The following is a 27480-nucleotide window of genomic DNA, read 5'->3' as shown; positions in this document are numbered from 1 at the left end:
ATATATGAATGGGTGTGGCTGAATTACAATAAAGCCTGATTTTATGGACACTGAATTTGGGTCTCTGACTTCACCTGTCAAATACTTTTTGATTGGTTTTTCCATTTTTAAATGATAGAAGAAATTCTGAGCTCATGGGTTTCAAAAAGGGTGTAACTAGATTTATTGTGATCATTTTGCAATAGATATAGTGACTCATGTTATATGGCTGAAACTAATGTAATGTTATATGTCAATTATATCATAATTTAAAAAACAGGCAGCAGGCTAGATAGAGAAGTCCAGTGAGCCATGTTTTGCCATCCCTTAAGCTAGAAGAACGGGGTAGAGCAGTGAGGTGTTCAGGAAGCTACCATTCTAGTGCATGAGTTGACAGAATTTGCTATGATGGGTCTCTAGAGCTTGTAACCTTGTTTGGAGGATGCAGAAGACCCCTTCCTGGCTCCAGAAGGGTCAAGAGAAAGTGGAGAAAAAAATGAGGGGGGGGGATTAAGTTTCCTAACTTCTTTAGAAGCTTAGTACCACCAAGAAAATCATAGATAGCAAAATAAAATGAATTATTTTAATATTCACAATGTGAGGGGCACCTGGCTGGCTCAGTCGGTGGAGCATGTGACTCTTGATCGCAAGGTTGTAGGTTCAAGCCCCAAGTTGGGTGGGGAGATGACTAAAAATAAGATCTTTAAAAAAGAAAAAAGAAAAATTCACAATGTGGTATTTTCCATTTAGAAGACTTCGTCTTCACTAGTAAACAGAACTGGGAGGTTACAGTGGCCGTAGCTAAGTAATCATTCAAAAAAACCACAATTGCAATTTGTCACTGTTGGAATGTTTATAAAGAATAGATATTTTAAATGATCTGATAAAGAAGAGAGAAAAGAAATAGAAATAAAATTTCACAACTGTTGAAACCAATCTTTCTACCCAAACATAGCACCCTTCTACAGTCCATTCTTCTCAAGAAGAAACAACTTGGAGGAATTTATTTGCTTAACAAACATTAACTCTTGACCCTGAAACCTTTGTTGTTGTTTGTTTGTTTGTTTGTTTTCCCATGGCGTATGTTCTTATTTGGCTTGGCTTCTTTTTAAACTTCTGTACTCCCTTAAATCATACCTTTTCTTTTGGGGTCCTTTATATTTTTGCTTTGTTGCTGTACAACCTTTGCTTTGAAATTAGTCTTTATGGCTTCTCTTTCCACATGCCTTCATCACGTGTAATGGTGAGATTTCCTCTGAATTCACACCTGACCTCCATCCAACCTTTACTTCTCTAGCTCTGGCCTCCCCTTCACACCCACCTCCTGCACATTCTCGGAATCAATAAAGAAAGGGTTGCTTTAGCTTGGAGCAGTTGAGCGAGAAGCATCCTCTCTATGGATTCACGTTGCTATACTGAGAAATATGGAGACTAGGTGTGCTGATTTCACTTGATACCAGCTGTAATAGACAGTTAATGACTATATCCTTGGCTTTGGAGGTCTCCAGATTCTTCTCTCTAGACACTTGGAGACTGATTTGATCCACACTTGTCATGATGAGTTCAGACGCCAGGATCTGGGTGGGAGAACTGTCGTGAAACTCGGTGTCCATAATGTACTGCTTATATAACTCGACCACCTTCTGCTCCAGGTACTCGTTCAGCACTGCGTTAGACATAGGCTTCTGCATTTGCAGGCTGCTTTTCTCTTTGATGCTAGTTATTCTCCAGTAGGATGAACACCGCTGGATAGGTTTTTGGGGCAAGTAGCTGGGCTGGGGGGAAATGGAATCCTCCATGGGCAAAGGAATCTCAGATGATTTCAGCAAGGGGCCGTATTCAAAACCGCTCTGAGGGGGGAAATCTGTTGTCACTGAATTAATAGCCATCACCTGGTCCCCTGCAATATGTAAGTCATTGTAATTCTTGCAAATACTTTGGCAGGAAGGCGGAACCAAGTAGGTCTCTCGGCTGGAGTCTCTACATATTTCAACCGCAGCCACGTTGGGACTTTCAAACACGGGATTGGGGTTTGTCTGCAGCATTGTGGCTCTCTGATTTCTACTGTGTTGGCTCTCTCGCGAATGCACTGAAGAAATAAACTTGTCCGAGGATTTGCAGCTCACATACAGACTTCGGACTTGGGTTTCATCCACCGAGCAGTAGGAATGAGTAGCGGATTTTGTCTCTTCTTCATTCTCCTCAGCCACCTGCTCATTATAAGATGAACAGCTCCAGTGGATGTCCTTCTGGTAGGCAAGTCCACTGAGATACCCTTCTGACAGCATTCTGGAAAGAGAGTTGATAAGTAACAATGGGGGAAATGAAGATTGGAATTGTAAAAATGAGCAGTTGATGATAGCAAACATAAAGGGGTGCACCTGGGCGGCTCAGTGGTAAATGTCTGCCTTTGGCTCAGGTCATGATCTCAGGGTCCTGGGATCCAGCTCCATGTGGGGCTCCCTGCTCAGTAGGGAGTCTGCTTCTCCCTCTGACCCTCCCTCCTCTTTCTCTTTCTCTCTCTCTCCCCACCCCCAAATAAATAAAATCTTCTTAAAATATTTTTTAAAATAGAGGACAACAAAGAAGGTGATTTCATTCATCCACCAAGCCATTAATAATTACATGCCTGCTGTGTACCAGGACTATGGCCTAGGGTAGAGTTAAAAAGACAAAGAGAACATAGTTGCATCTTTCAAGAAGGTTCTATGGGAGAAAAACTGGGTACAGACAATTCCAAAAAGTGATAGATACTAAGGAAGTACAGAAGAAGAGCCCCTAACACAGCCTGGGGCAAAGGCAGAGAAGTCACAGGATGTGTCCTAGGGAAGATGACGTTTCAGCTAAATTGTGAAGATTGAATGGGAGTTGCAGCCGTACACAGAGCTAAAAGAGAATATGGTGGCATGGCCTGTTCACCGTGTACCAAGATGCCGAGCATACGTAGAAGGGGCTGGAAAAGACTGGAATTGGGTCTTGGAGGGCGTTGGGTGTCAGGTGGAAGCGTTTGCTTTCTGCCCCAGAGAAAATGGGGAATGACTGAGAAGCTGGAAATTGGGGAAGTAACTAGTGGGTTACGGGGGGAAAAACGTGGCATAAACTTATGGCAACTTCCACTGCAAGTAAGAGCTGTGTCTTAACTCATCTTTGTGTTTATCCCCGGGAGCTGGCACAATGGTTTGCATTTTGGAGGGACTTAAAAGATAGTTAATAGCTTGAATTAAATAGCTTGAATTAAATACTCAACAATGGCCCGTAGGAAAAGAATTCACTACCAACCCATCGTGAAAGCCCACAGAGCCTCCCCTACCTCTGTAGCCCAGGAGGAGTTCCCTGCTCTGTCCTGCCTGCTTCTCATTGTAGACATCCTAGAAATGTCTCTGTGCCCAGCTGATCTGTTTACCTCTCCCCTAGTTAGCAGGGAACTTTCCTGATCTGGGGCTTTGGCTCCGCCTGTCTCCCCTCCTCACAGGAGGTGTCCCTGGAGTCTGGAGTGGCTAGAACAGGCTGGAAACGAGCAGCTGCCTTTGCTAAAAAAAGGAACAGTGTGGCATTCCTGGCACTGGGGCACCAGACAACAGAAAAGATAACTAACTCTTCCTCTTTGGCCTTGAGGGCCAGGCTTTTCAAACACATTTATTAACTTGAGCCTGAAATGGAAAAGTCAAATGAGGGGACGCCTGGGTGGCTCAGTGGGTTAAGCGCTGTCTTTCGGCTCAGGTCATGATCCCAGAGTCCTGGGATCAGTCTCCTTGCTCAGCGGGGAGCCTGCTTCTCTCTCTCCCTCTGCCTGCTGTTCCCTCTGCTTGTGCGCTCTCTGTCTCTCTGTCTCTCAAATAAAATCTTAAAAAAAAAACAGTGTTCAAAAAAAAAAAGGAAAAAGTCAAATTAGGAAATAATTTTATCTAAAGAGAAGGGTCCTATTTTTACATTTTAACATCTATATTCAGTTAGTTCCCAAGTGAATTTTTAATTGTATAAGAGTAACATTATAAACGGAAAAAATAGTGTAATTGTTTTGATTGTATAAGAGTAATTTTTGCAGTGTTGATTTTCTCTTTTAGAAGTATCTGGAGATAAATTCAGTAAATTTATCAATTATTTAAGTAATTACTATATTCTACTCAGTGTTACATCCCATAAAGACACAAACACAAAATTAAAGGTTTTCAACAAATCTGTGAGGTGGTTCTTATAGGCCGGACACACTTAGGAGGATAATGAAAATTTTCCTGAGAAAACTTTCTAAGTGTAGGTCTTCCCTCAACCTGAACATCAAGATGAAAAGGCAGCTCTTAACATACGTGGGAAGCAGATAATTTACAGAACAAAGGACGTTATCGTACAGGTGAAATAGCGAGACAGTTCGCCACTCGCCTCGGCCGCCCCAGCCAGGCTGCAGCTCGGGATGACAGCCTTCAAGGTCTCAGAATACCATCTGAAAAACTAGAACAAAAATGAGGCTCTCTACTTCTGAGTTCATGAATGGGCTTCTAGAACTCTTGGCAGAATTCAGGGTTTTTTTTAAGATTTTATTTATTTATTTAACAGAGATAGAGACAGCCAGCAAGAGCGGGAACACAAGCAGGGGGAGTGGGAGAGGAAGAAGCAGGCTCATAGCGGAGGAGCCTGATGTGGGGCTCGATCTCATAACGCCGGGATCACGCCCTGAGCCGAAGGCAGACGTTTAACCGCTGTGCCACCCAGGCGCCCCCAGAATTCAGTTTTTGAAAAGGGCTTGTGAGAAAACGTAACTTGAGCTTTTAAACTTGAGAATCCAGAGCCCTAAAGGATCTAAGGCATAGAATTTATGCATCAACAAGAGACAACCGGATGTAATTCCCCACGGGCGGAAGTGCTGTGACCTCAGCTAGGTTTGAGAAGCAAGAAGAGAAGTCTGTGCCCCACCTCCCACATAAAATCTCAGGAAGCCAGAAGTGGAAGGAAATGCTCTCCTGCTTGGCATGGTGTGGTGTGGGGAAGGAGAGCCCGCCACATGGCTTGCTTAGGTGGACAGGCCTGAGGCCGCCTCATCAAGTCGGTTCACATACCCAGGGCCTCCAAACCTGGAGAAGACTTAGGTTGGGGGTGGGAAGATTGCAGACATATATATAAATTATTTCCCAGGGACCGGGTGAAGAAGTTTCCATGGATGCCAGTATTATGACATGTTGGCTGGCCCCCAAACATATCCTCCCTTCTATATCCATAGCTGACCCTATAGCTCTGTGTAAGCAAGCTGGAATTGAGGGGAGAACCCCAAGGAGGAAGGAGCCCTGAAGTGACTGAAGAAATCCTGATCAATTTGAAACATGAATAGTCATAAGAAAAGTGAGAACAGAAGAGACAAGTGCAAAAACATTTCAGAAGCCGGAAAGTGGGAGACCAAGGGTTAATGTCTTTGGAGCCCAGAATACTGACTCTCTTTTTTTTATAATAATATTTTTTTATTATATTATGTTAGTCACCATACAGTACATCCCTGGTTTCTGATGTAAAGTTCGATGATTCATTAGTTGCGTATAACACCCAGTACACCATGCAATACGTGCCCTCCTTACTACCCATCACCAGTCTATCCCATTCCCCCACCTCCCTCCCCTCTGAAGCCCTCAGTTTGTTTCTCAGAGTCCATAGTGTCTCATGCTTCATTCCCCCTTCTGATTACCCCCCCTTTCTTTATCCCTTTCTTCTCCTACCAATCTTCCTAGTTCTTATGTTCCATAGATGAGAGACTCTTAATAAGAACCATGGAAAAATCCAAGAGCCAATTCAGTGTGGGGGTGGGGGGCATGAGCTACTGACAGCATTCTCAAGGGGACCGAGTTGATGAAACAATCTTCAGTTAAAACTAGGATGCTATTTAAAAAAAAAAACATTCTGGCATCCTTAGAAATTAAAAAAGTGAATTTTAAAGCTCAGTAGAAAGATTGGAAAGTAAAGTTGAGGCAAAGTCCCATTTTGAAAGTAGAACAAAAATACAGGATGAAAAATAGTAGAGATAAAATTAGAAAACCAGTCCAGGAGAGTCATTATCTGAGTGATAGAAGGCTCAGAAAGAAGACAGAGAATATAGGGGAGAAATTAAAACAAAGAGCATTTCCCAGAACTGAAGGAAATGTTTCCAGAATACTGGGTAAACACCTGCTTTTCCTATATGTCCCCTCTTGTTACTGAAAAAGAACACTTGGGACAAAGAGAAAACATTATACATTTTCAGAGAGAAAAAAGAATACAAGAACCGGAATGTTTAGACTTCTCTAAAACAACATGAAAAGCGAGAGCATTATGTAACAATGTCAAAAAATTTTTGAATAAAATTTATATTCAACCTAGAATTTAATGACCAAATCATCAAACAAGTATGAGGATATAATAGAGATTTTTTTTTTAAGTCACAAGTCTCAAATAGCTCATCTCTCAGGCACCTCTCTCAGGAAGTCAGTGGAAGATGTGCTCTACTGAGAAGAGTTAAGTATAAGAGGCTCAGAAGGCAACTCGGCTGGTTGGAAAAGATCAGAAGGCTTCTGGAGACAAAGATGAAGTGGAAGACCACTTCATAAGTCCGAGCACCGTGAAGTAAGATTTATGGCATTGGCTATGGACTTGGGGGTGAATTAGGAAAAGCGAAGCAAACGAAAAATTTCAACAAGTGCTATCCAACGGAACTTTCTGAAACGACGCAGTGATCTCTGTCTGCGCTGCCCAAAATGTTAAGTGGTAGCCATACGTGGTTAGCGGACCCTGGAAATGGAGCTAATGAAACTGAATTTGAATTTTATTTAAATTAATTTAAAACACCACATGGCACTCTATTGGACAGCACAGGCTTAGAAGATAGTGAAGGTGGTAACATAAAACTTTAAAATACTCAAGACAGGCAATTATAATTGCCATTTAAAGTGCTCCAGACGATCACTGTCATTCACTGTCATCGCAATAATTCTAGAGCAACGTCTGATTAATTCATCTCTGCACTCCTTTCAAGGAGTGTTGAAGAGGGGATCTCAAAAGCTAGTGAACCAAGGGCATAAACTTTGAGCTGTTTGGTGATGATCTATGGGACCCTAATCTGAGACACTTTGTCTTCAGGTATTTTGAAACCAAGATTATGTGACACTTCCTTTTAATTTTTTTTTTCCGTTACTGTTTGGGGAAGTCTAGAATCCCTGTGTGAGTGGTTCAAGAAAATTTTTTAAAGCTATTTTTGTTTTAATAGTGTGGTTTCTTAGGTTGTCTCTGAGGTGATGAAAGTGCCATCTAATACAGATTCTCTGGTGATGGAAATGTGAAATATCTGTGCACTGTCCAATACAATAGCCGAGAGCCACACGGGACTAGGGTGTGCGTGAAACATAGCTAGTGTGACAGACAGTTTCCTTTCATTTAAATTGCTGCATTTGGCTACCATATCACGCGCCACAGATCTAGGCAATTATAAACTCCAGCTCATAATTTAAGAAAAAGTTGTGCAGCAAAAAAAAAAGTGTGGTTTTCTACATGGCTGAGTTGGACATAGTTTTGGATAGTCACAATAATATATAAAGTGGTAAAAATTGATCTAACCAAATATGAGGTATTGTCGCAGGATGACAAAGTCAGGAGATGAGGATAGTACTTTATCAGGTAGAGTAATGTAATAACAATAAATATTGTCTTAAGCCTTTGCCTCTTTGCCCAAACTGGGTGGCCAGCCAGTGTAGACAAAGGAACACTGACTTAGCATGTGCTTGGTGTATGTGCTTGTAGAAGCCAGGCGGGGGGGGGGGAACAAAACAACTTAATCATTATCTGGTTGGGGTGACAAGGCAGTAAATAAGGCCCCGAAGTAAAAAAAAACCAAAAGTTGGAGGTAAACACTAAATAATTAATAAAAAGCAGATAAAAGCTGCTTTTGAAAAAGAGGGGCAGGGACTGCTGTTTTGCCTAACAAACCTCTTAGGATCATTTGACACAAATCATGTTCATGTAGAACTTGGATTCATTTCTTAATTAAAATAAAAACTAAATATAGCTATTTTTAAAGTAACTAAGAGGCGGGGAAAAAAAGAGGCTGGCCCTTCCTATACAGCTGAGTTTGTGGTTAAAGATATAACACATTCTTTTTTTTGAGAGAGAGAGAGAGAAAGAGCATGCAAGCAAGGTGGGGAAGCGTAGGGGGCTATCGGGGGGAAGAGCAGAGGAAGGGAGAGAATCTTAAGTAGGCTCCACGCCCAGCACAGAGCTGGACCTGGGGCTCAATCTCACGACCCTGAGATCGTGACCTGAAATGAAATCAAGAGTCAGGCACTTAACCAACTGAGCCACCGAGGTCCCCCAAAGTTAGAACATATTCTAAGCGTGAAGAAGAAACAGAAAAATCACTGTGTAAAAGGTAAACTTTCATTTGGCCCTAAAGAACAAGAAGGATTTGAACAGACATGAGAAAAAGGAAGAATTCTTGCGGAGAGAGGAGAAGTCAACAGAAGTAAAGAGACTTGTGGGGTCATTCTCCTGTCATCAGTAACAGACACCAGTCTGGCTGGGATACAAGTGTTATTTCTCAAAGTCATGGTCACCTAAGGCTTTTACTAAAATTTCACAATCTTTCTTTAGTAGCCCTTGTTCCCATTCAGCCCTATCCCAAATCTCCCACTCTGTGTCCTGTTTCTTTTCATATCAAATAATCGGCCCTAATGGAGTCTTCTTTCATTTTATGTGAATGATGTTTAAGAGCACTTCCAGATCATCTCCACTCCTTCAAAACAATGATGGAAGAGGGTCTAGGATTTGGTTTGGAATAATGGGCCTTTTGCACTATTTGTCATCAGCCGAAAGCTTTGTTGGTACCTTGATTCTGGTGGAATGAGAGCCCTACCATTCTGATGTGTAGGCCCCAAGGCAGGCCACTAAGGCAGAAAGTGCTAAGTCCAATGATGGAAAAGCAGAAAATATGTCCTAATTTCTAGGGACAGATAGGCTCGTGGCTAAAGGAAAAGATTGCTGGGAGGGAGGAGCATCAGGGGAAGTAAGTTGGGTCATGCGAGGCTGAGGACATCCAGTGTACCCTGCAGGCCATACAACGTTCTGGAAGGTAACCAAGCTGATGCAGGGCATGATGCCATCTCTCAATAAAGTAGGAGAACGATTTCAGCAAAGTGAGATTGGAGTTAAGGACCCAAGTTACGAGGCCACAGCCGAGGGGATTGGGACAGGAACCAGGGTGGGAGGTAGCTGAAGAGGAAGAGAAGAAATGAACTTGAGAGACCGAGACTCACGGGCATGGAAAGGAAGGAGAGAGAGGAGCCAAAAATAGCAGTTTGGGCCTGCTGGGGAAATGGCACCAGCACTGACCAAAATGGGGAGATCAGGAGAAAGAGCTGGAAAAGAAGCTAATGGGTTTAGTTGAGTTTCTCAAGCATCTTCCAGGTGTGTGCAGTAGGGATTTGTACTGGGAGCCAGAGGAGTTTGTGAGTTTTGGTAGTAATTTCTGTGAGGAGCCCGCCTTGCATAGCCGAAGGAGGAATGAGCCACAGCCAGAGCGGTAGTATCAATAGCTTTGTAAAGACTACAAGAACTTCAAATATCTGGACAACTCATATTTTTAAAATCTACATTCAAAGATAAAGTTTCATCATATATTTGGACTAAAGCAAAAAAAATTCTTGAACTAGTCAGGAGACCAGAATTCTCGTTCTGACCCTGTCACGAGCTGTGGTTTTAGTCTTGTCAATGACAAGTCAGTAAAATAGCTCACATCAGTGCTAGCTACAACCCACATCCTAAGTGCTTTAGTACGTACTAAGTCACTGGGTCCCCACGAAGACTCGCAGGTGTAGGTACTATTATTATGCTCATTACACAGAAGTCAAAATTAAGTAATACGTCCAAAGCCACCAGACATTGAAACACTGGCAGTCAGAAAAGAGGCCACACTCACATGTCACTTAACTCCTCAGAGACTCAACTTCTGATCTGTAAATGAAGAATGTAGGATTAAATTACCGGTTGAGTCCCCTCAAACTTTAATATTGCATGCGTTTGTTAAGTATAAAGAGTGTTAAGCAAGCGTTACTCAGAATCGAAAGAAGTTTCTGAAAATTAGCAGCAGAGGGCAGCAGAGAGCATGATAAAGCAGCTTTTGAAAGCTTGCTCCAAAGCTATGCAGAGGAATATTGGGTGAAATTCATAAACAAAAATTATATATTAACTCATTTGATACTCATAAGACCCTTCAATGTACTACTAGAGTGAAAACAATACTGCATATCATGATATCCTAAAATTTAAAAATAGAGAAATAATGTTGAGTTTATTTAAATTGTTAGCATTTTTAAAAATTTCAGTGATTATTTGTGAAATTCTTATGACACTAATGTCTTCACAGACATTGTAAAAGGTATACTTCAAACAAATATTAAGACACGTATTAGAGTAAATTTCATCTGAGACCCTGAAATGTAAGCCAATGGATTATTTTAATTGTTCCAAGGTATTTTATCACTTGAATTTTTGTTTCTCATCGCAGAGAAGATATATAGGTATATTTAGAATTGCCCATAACTAAGTGTGAAGGAAAAGACATCCAAGGACATTGGCAGATGAGATGTTCCAGGCAAATTTAGTCTACATTAATCATTACCAGACAGGGGAATACCAAAATTAACCTTATGTGCAAATTCACGTCTTAGAAATATGTGTTAAAGTGCAGAACCTTGTTAAATCATTGACTTGGATTTCAGAAGAAATAGCAATGTAAATTCTTCCTTCTTCGCTCGCGCTGACATTTGCTCAGAAAACTCTCGTTATACTCTGTACATAGAAATACTTTTCATTTACACCCAAACAAAATAAAAACGGATTAAGAACTCTCTAAGTTACAGATCAGCAGACTTTTTTTTTTGTAAGGGGCCAAATATTTAATATTTTAAGTCTCTGCCACTGCTGGTCTGCGTCATAGCAGGAAAGCAGCCGCAGACCATATGTAAACAAATGCATGTGGCTCCTGCTCCAGTAAAACTTTATTTAGAAAAATAGGCAAAGGGCAAATTTGATTCATGGGCCGTGGTTTGCCTACCCTTGACCTAAGTCACAAAGCAGATGCAGTACTGGGATAGAGCATAATCCTAATAATCATAGTTGTGTCGGGTACTTTCCATGCATGACACCTCGCTTTTCCATAACGCTACATGTTAGCTCTTACCATAATTTGCATTTTCCAAGCGAGAAAGCCAAGGTTGAGATTGGACCCATGACCTTCCCAAAGACACAAAGCAACTAAGTACTGGAGGCAAGATTCAAGTCTAAATGCATAAACCCCAAAGCGTATGGTCTGTTGGTAAAAGAGATCCGCCACTGCCTTGTTGAGAGCAGTTAACATCAAGCAGTCATGACAAGTAATGAGTCCTTCGAGGAGAAGGGTGTCCAGCACTTGGGAATAAAGGAAGGAAGATACAGGAAGTACAGAAAGAAAAGATCCCAGGAGACAGCCGGTGCCCACGCCAGAGGAGTGGCCCAGGGGGCTATACACATGTCCCATGTGTATCAATGCCAGCATGTCTTTGAGGTATTCAAATAATTCATCCTCTCTGGCCTTTTAATCTTACCATGTGAACATTCTCCCCAGCCACTCCCACTGGCAGTGGCCTGACATCACCTCGCCCTTGATTTTGCAACCACAGAGTACTTCAGTATTACAGATGCACTGTTTAACTATCAACAGCTCCCCGGAACCTCTGGGTTCAAGTCCACACACGTGAGGCCCTCGTGATACATGATCTTTGTCTGTCTTCCCAACCTCCTCTCTGTGTGTTCCCCAAAAGACTCAGGACCCCAGCCATGCCTGACTGCTCCCTGTTCTCCACACCTCATGCCCATCCCAGGTCTTTGTGCATTTTTATTTCTGTCCTGAGAGCCCTGCTTCCCTATCCAACACCCGTTTCACCCTTCACGTCTCCTCTAGCCACAGTTCTGAGCCCCTGGCCATCCATTCGGCATTCTTGCCCCAAAATGAGAGGTTCTGGCTTATTCTGTTGCTACCTCCATGGTATGTTTCAGGATTGCATGGAATTTGAGCAAAATCATCTGCAGCCTTAAAGAAATTGGTGAAACGAATCATTGGGAAACTCCTTTGAATGAAGGAGTGACTGGCCATAGCAAAAGGAAAGCGAGAAGATGGGGATTGGTGGGAAGTGGAGGTGATAGGTCTGAGGGGCTGGGTTAAGACAGGGGTACCAAGAGGCCTCCAGAGCCACGTGGAGGAGGCAGGATAGGGCTGGCTCCTGGCATCCTAGGAAATAAAGGCAGGAAAAGCTGTTCGATGTTTCCGAGAACATCCTGGGCCCAGCTAGCTGGGGTGTAGTTTGGCTCCCACCTGTTGTCATCACGTCTGCTTAAATAGATCTGCCTTCTAACAGTTACAAAATAATACATCTACAGGCATATCTTAGGTCAGCAAATCATTTCTCAAAGTGAGCACTGAGGTTCTTCTTGCTTTTTTACTGTGTGTCATCCCTGCATGCACATCCTTGAGCATTTCTGTAGGACAGGTTTGGAGAAGGCGAATTGCCCTTCAAGGAGCTTGGGCCAATTCTCTCACTAGCAACATGAGAAATGAATGGTTTCCACTGACATTCTCCAACACAATCTTATTTTTTAATTTGCCAGTCAGATGAGCAGATTTATTCTTGCCTCAAATTTGAGGATGAAACACTGTCTTGTGAAGATGGTGTGTAGGTGACCTATCAGAGATATTTTTATTACCCCCCAGCCTCAAAATACTCCATTTCATCTCTTCATCTATTTCTCCTATAATCTAAATCCTACATCCCATAATTCCTATCTTTGTGGTGTTTTTTTTTTATCTTGATTTCTCGGTCTTGTGACTAAACTACCAAAAGGTTATCTCTGAAAACCTTGAATTTTATTTTGTTCATATATCTAGTTATTATGGAACCAAACCTATATTATACTTTTTTTTTCATTGTGAGAAGTAAATCTGTGTTTCATGTTTTGTTTTTCAGCGAGTGATGCAAGAACTTTACCCAAAACAGGGTTTCTTTAGGAGGGATCTCCCCGTCTAAAAAAAGCTGCTGCAGTTTCCTTACTGTTGCCTTTGAAAGTGTATGTTTTCTAGAGCTAGAAATGGGTGTCCCCTTCGCCATATACCCTGCTTTATATTCCTTCTTTCATCTTCAGTGGCATCTGTCAGTGGACGCTCTGAAGTATCACTCATTCATATATCAAATCTTATTACAAAAGAAATAGTTTGAGCTGATCTCTTCTATCAAACATGAAGTGATTCTTGATTTCTGGAAGTCTAATTTGATGGCTAAGAAAATATAAGTCAAAAGGCCTCTGTTTTTCGTATTAACTTCTGCAAGTAAATTTTCTGTTCAGTTCAGACCCAAGGTAACGGCGACTTCCTAGGGTTTTATGTGGATATGTGAGTTTCCTTATTATGGCACTGTAAATTTTGATGCAGAAAATTTGTAAATAGATTTTTGTCATATTTGGATTTCCTTCATATTTGGTCTTGACATCCCACAAACGAAAAAATTAAAGCTTATGATCACTTTTTTGAATTTGACACAAAACGAGAGGAATAGAAAAATAAGAAAAGTGATCATAATAGTATTGACTGAGCTTACATTCCTTTGGTGTTATAATTGTTTATCATTGTTCATTATATTGGTAATTATCTCTATTACCATTAACATTTACTTAATTACTTAATCTGTAGTCCTATCACCAAAATGCGATGTGATATACTTGATTGGGTTCTAAACTGAGAAAATCAAATTGTGAAGAACATGTGGTTAATTGGAGAAATTTAAATATGGGTCATATAGCAGATAATAGTAACATATTGATGTTAAATTTCCTTAGCACTGTAATTACGTAGAAGACTGCCCTTTTTCTTAGGAGATAATGCTCAAGAATCTGGGGGTGACATGTGTCCTAAGTCACCAAAGAAACCGTGTCTATATTTGTGTGTGTGTGTGTGTGTGTGTATGAAGAGAGAACAAGATAGTGAGAAAGTCAATACGGCAACAAGCTACAACAGCTAAATCTCGATGGTAATACGGGTGTTCATTGGACTATTCTTTCCGTTTTAATACAGGTTTGAAACCCTGCAAAAAAAAAAAAAACTGGGAGGAAAATAACTCTGTTTAGTTAATGAAGGCAAACCTAGGTTCTGTCATGTTTGTGAAGAGCTTAGAGGGACAGTATCTTATATATCTGAGGTAATCACCAGATATGTGATTAGCAATGTTTCAGTAACTTGGAGTAGCTATTGACACCCCACTGGGCTGTGAAATGACAGTTAGGGCACTACCTTTGTATATCCCCTAAATGACCGTTCTAATGTGAATGTTTGACCCAAATTGCAATAACTCTCCCCTCCGACGAGAAGCTTCGCAAGCTCTGAAACACACTGTTATTACACCGACCTACAAAAGAAATGTTCTAAAAATATCAGTCTGAATATTCGGGCCACGTCAAGTCGATATTGATGCACAGACGGATGTGCGCAAGAAGAAGGACGTTTGAGCAGATCTACAGATAACTGAGACAAAAGCCCACCTGCGCATGCGGTCTCTAATACCAACAGGTAGACTTGCCCCCAACCAGCCAGATGGCGATTCGAAAAGCAACAGCACCGGAGATCACATCCACTTTGAGTCTGCCCTGCCACACAGGAAAACACTTATCTCAAGCTCTGGAATGAATAATTGAGAGTCAGAGCCAACTGGAGCTTACTGTAATGGTACTCCTCTCAAAAACTCGATCACTGTAACTCAATTCTAGCCTTGTGCTATCCCTGCCAAACTCCGGTGAGGTTTTTAGGCTTTTCTTTCCAAAACCTGGAAGTTAAATCTGTGCAGCAGTTACTGAACGAGGACTGCATCAGTCCCACAGCTAGTCCTGGATCCCACCTGTCCACATCGCTAGGTCAAAAAAATCTTTTCGAAATGACCCACAAGGTGAACGTGGGGAGCTCAGAGAAGGGAGCGTTTGACTTAATTGCCCTTTATCCGCCCGCTCCCTGGAATGCTTGCTTCAACTCCTGCTCGCCTCTGATTCAGTCAACTAGAAAAGCATCTGAGGTGCTAGGATCGCATCTGGCTTCTGATGAGGACAGACTAAAAAGGTGAGAAGAGAGATGAGCGAAGGGGTAACACTGAGAGGGCCTGTTGTCTCCTTTGTCTTACCTTCACTAACCAATCTGCTCCTTTGGTCCAGAAGCAACAGCAATCGACCATATAGAGAGGAATGAGCCAGCCAGGGCTTTCTTCAGAAATGTTGGCAAGCCTTCCACTGGTAAGACCAAGAAACTAAGCTGCTCAGTGCCTGGCCATTCTTCTTATAACTGATCCCATGGAAAGAGTTGTGTTTGCTCGAGTCTGATTTGTGCTCAAGAACAGTGGGAAGTCCCAGGAAGGGGGGAGGCAATAACTGACAAACCCACATCGAGCCACAGAATGGTGTTTCTTCCCCTTTTTTGAAAAATGAAACCTATCTATGAAACTGTCTCTTGTTAAAATAGTTGATTGCCACACTTTATATAAGAACTCTGTCAACATAAGTTTACTCCTCTAACAGTAAATTCTCTGGGATCCCTTTACCAAAAGAGAGGCACCATCAGGTAGGATTTAGAAGATTGTCAGTTCCGTCACTGATCTATAATTTTTTAGAAGTATTCTCAGATTTGTACTCACAAATTTAAAAAATGCAAATGAAAACTGTTTTCTCTCTCAAATTAACCAACGTTTAAAAAAAAAATCTGCAATAATACCCTGAGTGGGCAAAGTTGTGGAGAAAGAGGCACTCTCCTATGTTAGTGCTGAGATTATAGACATTTCTAGAGGGCCATTTCCCAGTATCTGTTGACTTTTTTTTCGAAAATTTTAAATATTCATACCCTCTAACCCAACAATTTTATAGGTATAAATTCACCCATGTCACATACTTACAACTGTGCACAAAAACATGTGAAAAGGTATTTGTTGCAGCATTAAGTAAGGAAACAACTGGAAAAAATACACGTAAATAGGATATGAGCTAAATAAATGTAGAGCTGTGTAGAGTACTACACATTTGTTAGAGGGATGTGGCTTTACATCGATCATAGGAAAAGATCTCCAAGATACATTGTTCAGCAAGAACATATAATATGCTCCATTTTGTATCTTTAAAAGAATATATATATATATAATTTATATATGTAATATATAATATATATATATTTGCTTACACAGACTATTTCTGTAGGGAGATTGAAGAAACTAAAAAGAAGCAATTGCCTTTTTAAAATTTCTTATTTAAATCCAATTTAATTAACATATAGTGTATTATTAGTTTCAGAGGTAGAATTTAGTGATTCATCAGTTGAATAGAACACCCGGTGCTCATTACTTTAAGTGCCCTGCTTAATGCCCACACCCAGTTACCCCATCCCCCCCCACTTCCCCTTCCAAACCATGAATATGTCCACTTAATGGGTTTGTTTTATTTACCTTTGATCTACAACTTGCCTTAAAAAGTTCTGTCTTTAAAAGCGTACTGGCATTTTATGTACGTTAGTGTCTCTGGAGATTTTTCTGCACTATTTCATGGGACATGACTTAGATCCAGTAGGAAAGGCACGTTCCCACATGCGAGCCATGATATGAATTAGTGTTGATTCTGACCATCAAGAACTTAGTTGTGAGCAGGAGATTGTTGTAACTTGAGGGCCAAATATTGTTTTATTTGTTTATTGTTTTATAGGAGTATAGGTTCAACCACAAGCAGATACACTGAGGATGTTCTAGAATGGGTCACACCTCCCTCCAGAAACACTTCCTGATGGGTTCCCAAAGAGCTCACCTGGCAGTACCATGCCATAACCGTTCGGTGGGGGGGGATTCCATCTGTTCTAGGTTGCGTTAACTCACGTTTATTGTTTGTCTCAAATAGAATATACGGAATTTGTATCACACTCTTGATTTTTGTCTCAAGTTATGGATTTTCTGGAAATCATCCTTTGCAGAAAATATTTCCTGTCATCAAAAAGTTAGCACTCTGCTGGGGCGCCTGACGGGCTCGGTCAGTAGAGCACGCAATTCCTGATCTTGGGGTCATGAGTTTCAAGCCCCACATTGGACGTAGAGCCTACTTTAAAAAATTTTTTTTAAAGTTGGCACCGCTTCAGGTTGCCTTACTGTTTCTCTTTTGATAAGACCTGAGCTTATGAAATTGGCTTTAAACTACTTTCTCTTTGCTGGCTATAATAAAGCAGAATTATATCCTGTGTAACTAAAATCTTATAATACGATTTTCTGTCAATCTGCTAGACGGTAGGTAAAGAGTTACTGCCTTGATTTCTCTGCCTCTAACAGGGTTTTCTTTTTTTCTTCTTGTTATTCAGTTACCTCTCCTGGTGTCGAAAGTTCCTCCAAGCTATTTCCATTTTGATTTCATCCGTACTTAGCTCACCCCTAGCCCTCAATAGGTTTCCTCCACCCTACACCCACCTCCTAGTGCTCTTACCAGCGCTCTCAAATTCCTCAACCGTTGGTCTTTCTGTCACATCATACTTGCCAATTGTCAGTTACCAGTAAAATCTATTATTGCCTTTCTCATATCTAGAGAAAGGTGTATATGTATGTGTGTCTGTGTATGTGTGCACAGACACACACCTGATCAGTTCACAAGCTTAATCCCTGAAACGTCAACACTTCCAAGACAAATTCTTTGTCTTCCTGAATTATGGTCTCCAGCCACGTACAATATATTTTTGTCTCTCAGTATCAAATTACTGAACTGAACCTACTTTCTCAAAGTTAGCAAGGCCCCTTAAATAAGTCTAATGACCTTTATCTTGGTCTGTACCCTCTGTGATGTTTCTATAGAATTTGGCACTGTCCACAAATCACTTTTCTTTTTTAATGATTTGTTTTTTAAAGGTTCATGTACGTGGTAAAAGTGTAAATGGTACCAAAAGGTATACAGTAAAAATTCAAGCTCTTTCCATCTGATCTTCAGCTCTCAGGTGCTCTCCCCAGAGGCACTTAGGATTGTCACCTTTCTTGTGTATTATTCTGAAGATTACATACATCTTTTGTATACCAGTGATTGGATACTACATAGGTGATTTTGTCCCTTACCTTTTTTGTATAAATTTTTCAATGTCCGTATGTGTAGATTGACCTCATCCTTTTTAACAGCTACACAGACTTTCAATGTATAGACTGTTCCAGTAAGAATGTATGTATCCAGTTCTTTATTGGTAGAACCCCTCCTTTAGGAAGGTTTCCCTACCACCCACCACCACCCGGTAGATTTTGTGTCATTGCACACTGCTCCTCATTCTCCTGTCTCCCCACTTTCTCCTTTCTAAGAATTTTCATTGGTTTCCTATCAACATTCCATTTCCTAGAACTGAAATTCTTGCTTCTCCTCCCCACCCCTTTCGTCCCCCAGTATCTTCTGTTGGTGAACTCAGCACTTGCCACACCTGCCATTATCTTCTCTGAATCATCTGTGAATCTGTATGTCCAGTCCTCAAGGTGTCTCTTCTGTGATCTCCAGATTTTCAATCATGGATATTTGACTGTTTCATGTAAATGAGGCCAAATCTTTAATCTTTTGACCCCAAAATTTATATCTGTACTTATTTTAATAGCATTACTCAAGTACTTTGAAATTCTCTCTAATTCCACTTTTATCCCTAATCTCTACAAAAGATGAATCACCAGTGCCTGCCAACTCGACTCAAGAGCCCGGAGTGGTTTATAATTCAATTCGAGCTGTGCCTCTAGGAAAAGTGAACAAAACAGAAGCCCTCGTGTCCATATGACAGTACATAATGGTACAAGAATAAGCTTTTTTCATAGCCGCATATAACTCCTAGCATCTTTAAAAACAATCCTGTTTTCCCATATTCATTCTCACAGTTTATCTTCGTCATTTTTCTAATTCTTTCCTGCAGACACAATTATAGCTTTATATAGAAAGTTTTTGTGCATTCCCTCCATAGAAGATAAATCTTAATTGATATTCTCTAAAAATTAGCATGAACATGTTTGAGTTTTGGAACATGTTACATATTCCATGGAGTAAAATGAATATGACATTTAAAAATTCTTGGTTTATACTTCAGTAAGTCTAATTTATACCAAAGAAATCCATAACATAAGCTCTGGGGCAGTACTGCTTATCTTGAGGACGGGATGACAGATTATAATTGCTTTATTAAGTACAACATTCTGAATTCCTGTGAAGCTGTGAGGGCTTGTTGTGCACTAGAGGTTTTGTTATTTAGGATATAATTGATTGTAATGTGTACTGTTTGCTCTTGAATAACTCCCATTTTCCACTTCAGGGAGATTTTCATTTTGCCATCAAATAATATGATTACTGCATTTGTAAAGTTTCTGAAGCATTTTGGAATTCTTTCAGTTGAAAAATGATTCAAAATTGAAATGTGATAGAAGTTAAAAGGGCAAATTGAATTTCATTCCATAGGTTTCATTTTAAGTCTGTGTGTAGTATAGAGAATAGTTCATCCTCCTTGGCCATTACCCAGTAACTGGCATTAAGGAAAGCTAGCAAGGCAAGTACCTGAAGGCCTAAGGAATCAGCATGAACTATTTGGGTTTCTGCTTTCTAATTATTGGTCTTTGCTATTACTTGACGTTCTCTGCCTTAACAATCTAGCAAAAAGTTTCTAACACCAAAACTCAAATCCCTCTCATTTACTCTAAAATAAGTGACCCCAGAAATATTCGATAGTTTGGCTACAAGTTCTTGCTGCTTTTTACCCATTTTTACGCAATCGTGCCCCTCTTCCCTAGTTTTAAGATTTTCCACTATTAACATCTTCTCTCTCCGCCTCCCCAATCTAATGTTCAGGTCTTGGAACGCAGGGACACTTCCTCCTCGAGTCAAGATAATGCTTCACTTCCTCTACCATAAATTGGTCTTGAAAAGAAAAACTTGTTCTGTCAGTTGAGCAACTGCGAATCTCCATTTTACTGATGTTTGCTTACCTTTTCTTTGCAGTCACACAAATGAGTACTCGGCATGAACTCTGCTTTAGCCTTCTACTCATTTATTTCTATTAAGATCAAGAGGCCCAAGACTCTGCCAAATCTGTGGAGAATTTCGGTTTTTATGCATCACTTTTAATCCTCAACCCAAGCATATCTCATTATCCTTCCTTTTGTCTGCCTTTCAACCTTCTATCAAGGGAAAGAAAGGAGAAAGTTGAATCTGTTAGTTTCCTTTCCTACTTGTGCCTCCCTGAGGGACTGAACTAGAAGAAAAGGAAGGATATGTTAAACCAATAGGTAAAATTGGGTTTTGAGAGAAGTTAAGGGTTCCATTCTCTCGAGCATCTTTTTCTCTGCATTTTAGGATAATCTGAACCATAATACAGAGAATGAGCATAGTAAAACTTCAAATCCAAATGCATCTTTGTCTCCCAGCCTGACTAAGGACAGTGGCTCTGGAGGGCAAAGGTTCCAAACAGTTTAAATAATTCCTTACACCCAGGCTTCTAAGGAAAATTTCTGCTTCTGTCCCCAAGCAGTTAGAAGTTCATAGGTTCGTTCATGAGAGCTGACTGAACAGGTCTTAGATGCTGGCCTAGAAAAGTTAAACCTGCCTCATCTTCGTGAGCACTAATCCCGCCACATTGTGCCATCAGGGCAGAGAGCTGAAGCAAGGTGGACTGCGCACACTGAAACTATGTAGAAATTTCTAGCACCTCAGAGAAAGTTCCAAATGTTTAAAAATTGACATTCTCTTTGGCATGCTTGTTTTTAGTCCCCCCCCCCCCGATTCTATTTTTATCATGCCATTGTACTGACTCATGTTTATAAAGGCAGCCAGGAGCAAGTACATGAGGCCTACGGAGGAGACACTAGAACTTCAGTCCAAATAACATCATTTCACAAAGCAACAGGGAAGTGAAAATAGTGCCCTTGAGCCCTGAAGTCTCCAGATTTCCTCCCTTTGTGGAGAGCCTTCTGGGGTAAAAATTTTCCATCTCTGTCTCCTGCTAGCCACATCCAACCCTCCTTTGGTTCTTGTCCCTGTAGGGTAAAGTTTGAAGTAATGCCTATGTCGGATTATGGATTTAAGAGCTAGCTTTGTTTAAACAACTTCTATTTACAGGTACCATTTACAACAACATAATTGCTCTTCTTTTTAAGTCTTTCCCTTGCTCTCTAACTCCTAGGGATGAAAAGAAAGATGTTTGAGGCTAACCAAAAAAAACCAAAAAACCTTTCAAGATAAGTTTTAAACCTAGAAGTCCCTCTGCATTCACATTTAGCAGAAATAAATTAATTGGTTTTGAAGTTTAGATAAAAAAGAAATCCTGTACATCAGCTCCCTTGGAGGACTACTGTGATGTGGACGATGATCCAAGCTTTCTTTCGGGGGCTCATTATCAGAAATTCCGATCAAATAATGAGATTAGATGAGCATCTAATCCAGTGGATATGAGTGCTTAATTGCCCAGATATCATGTTAAATCAATTTACAGATCTCTTGACTTTATTTTAAGGTCTTTTAAGGAAGTACTTCTCAATTTAACATGCATACAGATCACCTGGGAATCTTGTCAAAATCCACATTCAGTAGGTCTGGAGTGGGGCCTGACCTTCCCTCTTTCTAGCAGTCTTGCAGGGCATGACCGTGCTGTTCGTCAGCAGAGGACCACACTTTGTGCGGCCAATTTAAGGCACCTACTTTCTGCATCATAACATGAGGCTTTATTGCTAGCCAGTTTTTATTTGTGGCATGACCGCTATGTGTGCAATACTAATAAGAAAGTTTAAATTATGTCTTTTAATCCTCGAAATAACTCCATCAAGTAAGTATTTTTTTAAATAAGAAAAGTTGGCTTTGAGAGAAATTAATCCTTTTGCCAAGATCGCCCAGCTAGTAGGTGCCAGGGATTTGGACTCAGGCTTTTCTGACTCCAAAGCCAGAGCTCTATTGTGTATGTGTTACCTGTAAGGTCTTGTACAGAGCACTTTGAGAGAGAATTAAGGAAGTATTTCTACCCTTTGGAAGTCAACAATACAAAGGCAGAAAAAAACAATGTAATGGCAGAAATTGGACATACACATGAAAGATAGCTTTTTAAGTGTTGTGCAAATATCAAAGAAATATAGAAAATTGAGTTTAATAGTAAAAAAATTGGAAAGGGAAGAAATTAACATATTTTTATAAAATTACTTTGGGGGCACCTGGGTGGCTCAGTTGGTTGGGCGTCTGCCTTCGGCGTGGGTTGTGGCCCCAGGGTCCTGGGATCAAGCCCCGCATCCAGCTCCCTCCTCGGCGGGGAGTCTTCTCCCTCGCCCTCTGCCCTTCCTCCCTCGTTGTGCATGTGCGCTCTCTCTCCCTCTCTCAAATAATTTAAAAAATTACTTTGGATTAACTCTCATTAATCTCCCTTGTGTTAAACTATGGAAATGTTGCCAATAGAAATCAAAATCTAGCAGTAACACACTTTACAGATAGAAAGCATATTTCAAGTGTTTAGAAAAGAAAGCTCTTGGTCATAGAGAAGTAGAGGAATTGAGAAATTCTTCAAAGAAGAGGGATAGGTCTTGGATAAAAACTGAAAATAGCACATTTAGGGAAAGGGTATAAACAGAAGTATATGAACAGTGGTTTGTGGTGAAGATTGAATGGACCTATGTGACTAGAGCAGAGAATTGATCATTTGAAGACGGTACCAGTTACCAATTGCTGCTTAACAAACCAGACCAAAACTTTGAGACTTCAAACAATCACCATTGATTTAGTTCCCCGTTCTGTCCAAGGCTTCTTCGGGTCTGGGCCAGGCTGGGCTGATCTCAGCTGGGGTTGTTGAAGTGTCTGTGGTCAGTAGGAGAGTCAGATGTGGCAGCCCCAGGTGACCCTGCCGACATGTCTAGTGGTTAGTTAGGGCAATGAGTAAGAATGGACCTTTGTCTCTCATCATCAACAAGATACACAATGAGAAAGGCCCCAGTGAACCAGTGTTTTTTAAGCTTCTGCTTGTGGCACTGCTGCTAACATCACATTGACCAAAGCAAGTCACAGGGCCAACCCATACTCAAAAGATGGTATGTCTTGATGGAAGAGAATTGTCAGCATGCCAACCAAGGCCAATTGTAGATAATAGTGAAGAGGAAGTTGGACCTTTTCGGAGGGTTGGGGTGGAAGGGGAAGGAGGAGTCTCCAAAGTCCCTTCAAGGGCTCCACTTGTATGAATATATAATTCAAAATGTCAATGTGTCATTTTAAAAAAGTCTATAAACTAGCTACTCATGGTTAAAAATATGCAACAGTAGAAAGCTATAAAAAAAAGTCTCCTCCCCAGCCCCCTCATTTCCACTCCCCAGAGGGAAATACTGTTTTCAGCCTTAGGGTTATCTTTTCGGACAGTACTAAGTTTTTCTTAGAGGTTTTTGCCAATTTGCAGCATGAGCTCCATTGAACACAAGTTACATTAAAGAAATGTTCTGTATAGAATTATTAATATTTTTGTACCTTTTTGGCATTGAGCTCTAGACAAGTGATCACTACTGTTTTTGAACATTTATTATGAGATCTAGGCATTAGTCATTTAGCACATGAAAACTACCAAGGCTCAATTTCTACCTCCGCTCACTTGGAGTGGAGTGATTTCTGTGTCTCTGTGACCAGGAAAAAGAATGACTCTGGTGGCGCAGACAGGAAATTACTATTCACTACTGGCAGTGCCTTCTTCCTGTTTTACCCAAAGATAAAAAGTAGGAATTTGAGGGCGTGTTCTCTTGAGGCAAGTTTCACTTCTCCACAGTGATTCCCATAAACCACTCTCCAGTCTGTGCTCCAGGGTAATCCATTTGAACCCCTCCTCTGGTCTGTTTGCCTCCTTAAAATTCATGAGGAAATGAAATTGTCATATTGACAAAGCTTTTATCCCAGGTCCAAGACAATCATATCAAGAAAAACTGGTTCTTGCCAGTCCTCTGACACAGGCCCGCTCCGCACACTAGGGCTGAGGAGTCAGCACTGCGTGCAGAATTCACTCACCCAACCCAAATTAGGAAGTACTTCCCACAAAACTGTGTGAAACTTGAGTGACTTGGGAGAAAAGTCCCTCCATACAAGAATAGTACCTTGTCAAATAATTAACTACTCTGTCTTTATACCTTTAAATTCTAAAGTCATTTTTCATGCAACACCTCACATTAGAAGGTAATTTCCCAGGGGAAGTTTTAAGGTGTGTACTCCAAACTTGGTGGGTTGAACTTAGTCAAGTAATGCCTTTGTTAACAGCTAAGGCCTTAGCTAGCATGCCATCAAGAATGAGGAGGGTAGGAAGAGAACATGGGGTTGTTTTCCAAAGTTGTCTCATCACTTGAGATGGGGCGCCTGGGTAGCTCCGTCGGTAAGCTCTTGATTTTAGTTCATGTTAGGATCTCAAGGTGTCAAGAACGAGTCCCTCATAGGGCTCTGTGCTCAGCAGGGAGTCCGCTTGAGATTCTCTCTCTCTCTCCCTCTGCCTGTCGCCCTGCTTACGTGTGCTCTTTCTCTCTCTCAAATAAATAAATAAATCTTGAAAAAAAGAGAGTCAACTCAGATTCTTACAAAACAGGCAGATTTCCTAGCCACTTCCCCCAAAGATATGGTTCATTAAATTTAGGAAGAAAACTGGGACTGCTACACTTAACAGCAGTCTCAGATGAATTTTATATTTGGACAAGCTTGGGAAAACACTACACTAGGGCAATAGTTTTCAACTGTTTTCTGATTTAATTTATCCAGGGCTGGGGTCAGGCAGTTTGTCAGGTGATTCTAGCGCGCGGCCGTTCTTGCGTTCAGAAATGACGGTCCAAAGCAGTAGCTGTCAAATGTTCTGGCGTCAGGATCCCTTTGTACACCTACAAAGGAGTGAGGATGCCAAAGAGCTTTTGTTTAGGTGGATTAGAGCGGTATTTCTCACAATAGAAATTAGAACTAAGGAAAATTCTTAATATGTATTCATTTAAGAAGGACAATTATAAAAAAGAATCAGAATAATAGACTCATTAAGTAGTAATATGATACAAATAACATGATTTTAAAGAAAAATTTATTTTCTTTTTTTTTATTTTAATGTTTTTTTTATTATATTATGTTAGTCACCATACAGTACATCCCTGGTTTCTGATGTAAAGTTCAATGATTCATTAGTTGCGTATAACACCCAGTGCACCATGCAACACGTGCCCTCCTTACTACCCATCACCAGTCTATCCCATTCCCTCACCCCCCTCCCCTCTGAAGCCCTCAGTTTGTTTCTCAGAGTCCATAGTCTCCCATGCTTCACTCCCCCTTCTGATTAGCCCCCTTTCTTTCCCTACCGATCTTCCTAGTTCTTATGTTCCATAGATGAGAGAAACTATATGATAATTGTCTTTCTCTGCTTGACTTATTTCACTTAGCATTATCTCCTCTAGTGCCGTCCATGTTGCAGCAAATGTTGAGAACTCGTTCTTTCTGATAGCTGAGTAATATTCCATTGTATATATGGACCACAACTTCTTAATCCAGTCATCTGTTGAAGGGCATCTCGGTTCCTTCCACGATTTAGCTATTGTGGACAATGCTGCTATGACCTGTCTACACAGACCTGGAATGAGAGAAAGGGTTGGGGGGGCATTTTTAAAGCTCTTTCAGAGAAAAACATGCAGCCAAGGATCCTTTATCCAGCAAGACTGTCATTCAGAATTGATGGAGAAATAAAGACCTTCCAGAATCGCCAGTCATTGACCAATTTCGTAACCATGAAACCAGCCCTACAAGAGATATTAAGGGGGGTTCTATAAAAGTAAAAAGGCCCCAAGAGTGATACAGAACAGAAAGTCACAATCTATAGAAACAAAGACTTTACTGGCAACATGGCATCATTAAAATCATATCTCTCAACAATCAGTCTCAATGTAAATGGCCTAAATGCTCCCATATGCCACATGGTTGCAGATTGGATGAAAAGACATGACCCATCCATTTGCTGTCTACAAGAGACTCATTTTGAACCTAAAGATACATTCAGACTGAAAGTAAAGGGATGGAATACCATCTTTCACGCCAATGGACCTCAAAAGAAAGCTGGGGTAGCAATCCTCATATCAGACAGATTGGATTTTAAACTAAAGACTATAGTTAGAGACACAGAAGGGCACCATATTATTCTTAAAGGATGTATCCAACAAGTGGATATGACAATTATAAATATATATGCCCCCAACAGGGGAGCAGCAAGATACACAAGCCAACTCTTAACCACAATAAAGAGACATATAGATAAAAATACACTAATAGTAGGGGCCCTAAGACTCCACTATCAGCAATAGACAGATCACCTAAGCAAGAAATCAGCAAAGAGGGGCGCCTGGGTGGCACAGCGGTTAAGCGTCTGCCTTCGGCTCAGGGCGTGATCCCGGCGTTGTGGGATCGAGCCCCATGTCAGGCTCCTCCGCTATGAGCCTGCTTCTTCCTCTCCCACTCCCCCTGCTTGTGTTCCCTCTCTCGCTGGCTGTTGCTATCTCTGTCAAATAAATGAATAAAATCTTAAAAAAAAAAAAGAAATCAGCAAAGAAACATGAGCTTTGAATGCTATACTCAACAAGTTGGACCTCATAGATATATATAGAACACTACACCCCAGCACCAAAGAATACTCATTCTGTTCTAATGCCCATGGAACATTCTCAAGAATAGACCATGTTCTGGGTCACAAAACAGGTCTCAACTGATACCAAAAGGCTGAAATTATTCCCTGCATATTCTCAGACCAAAACGCTCTGAAGTGAACTCAACCACAAGGAAAATTTTGGAAGAAACTCAAACTGACTTGGAGACTAAAGAACCATCCTCTCAGGAATGACTCAATAAACCAGGGAATCAAAAATCAATTTAAACAATTTATGGAAACCAACGAGAATGAAAACACAATGGTCCAAAACCTATGGGATACTGCAAAGGCAGTCTAAGGGAAATACATATGAAGCTATCACTAAAGAACAGAAAAATCTAAAATGCAGTTTTATATTCTCACCTCAAGAAGCTGGAACAGCAACAGAGGGACAGGCCTAATCCATGCACGAGGAAGCAGTTGACCAAGATTAGAGCAGAAATCAATGAATTAGAAACCAGGAGTACAGTAGAGCAGGTCAACAGAACTGGAAGCTGGTTCTTTGAGAGAATCAATAAAATTGACAGACCACTGGCAAGACTTATCCAAAAGAATAGAGAAAGGACCCAAATTAATAAAATTATGAATGAAAAAGGAGAGGTCACAACCAACACCAATGAAATTGGAAGGATTATTAGAAACTTTTATCAACAGCTATATGCCAATAAATTAAGCAATCTGGAAGAGATGGAGGCCTTCCTGGAAACCTATAAACTACCAAGACTGAAACAGGAAGAAATTGATTTTTTAAACAGACCAATTAATTATGAAGAGATTGAGTCAGTGATAAACAACCTTCCAAATAACAA

The 27480-nt window shown here is 40.7% G+C and overlaps 1 protein-coding gene across 1 annotated transcript; it reads right to left on the bottom strand.

Moving 5' to 3' along the window:
- Window positions 1–820: 820 nt before the first annotated feature.
- Window positions 821–15376, bottom strand: TASL (TLR adaptor interacting with endolysosomal SLC15A4). Its single transcript, XM_008696450.2, has 2 exons — window positions 15174–15376; window positions 821–2268 (listed from the first exon to the last, which is right to left on the bottom strand). The coding sequence occupies exon 2, from the start codon at window positions 2265–2267 to the stop codon at window positions 1374–1376; it is 894 nt and encodes a 297-aa protein (XP_008694672.1). The 5' UTR covers window position 2268; window positions 15174–15376; the 3' UTR covers window positions 821–1373.
- Window positions 15377–27480: the final 12104 nt, after the last annotated feature.

This window comes from Ursus maritimus, assembly GCF_017311325.1.
Source record: "Ursus maritimus isolate PB19 chromosome X unlocalized genomic scaffold, ASM1731132v1 scaffold_X1, whole genome shotgun sequence".
In the NCBI taxonomy this organism is placed as follows: domain Eukaryota; kingdom Metazoa; phylum Chordata; class Mammalia; order Carnivora; family Ursidae; genus Ursus; species Ursus maritimus.
Note: the sequence above shows the minus strand (reverse complement) of the source record. Positions and strands in the feature narration are given on the sequence as shown.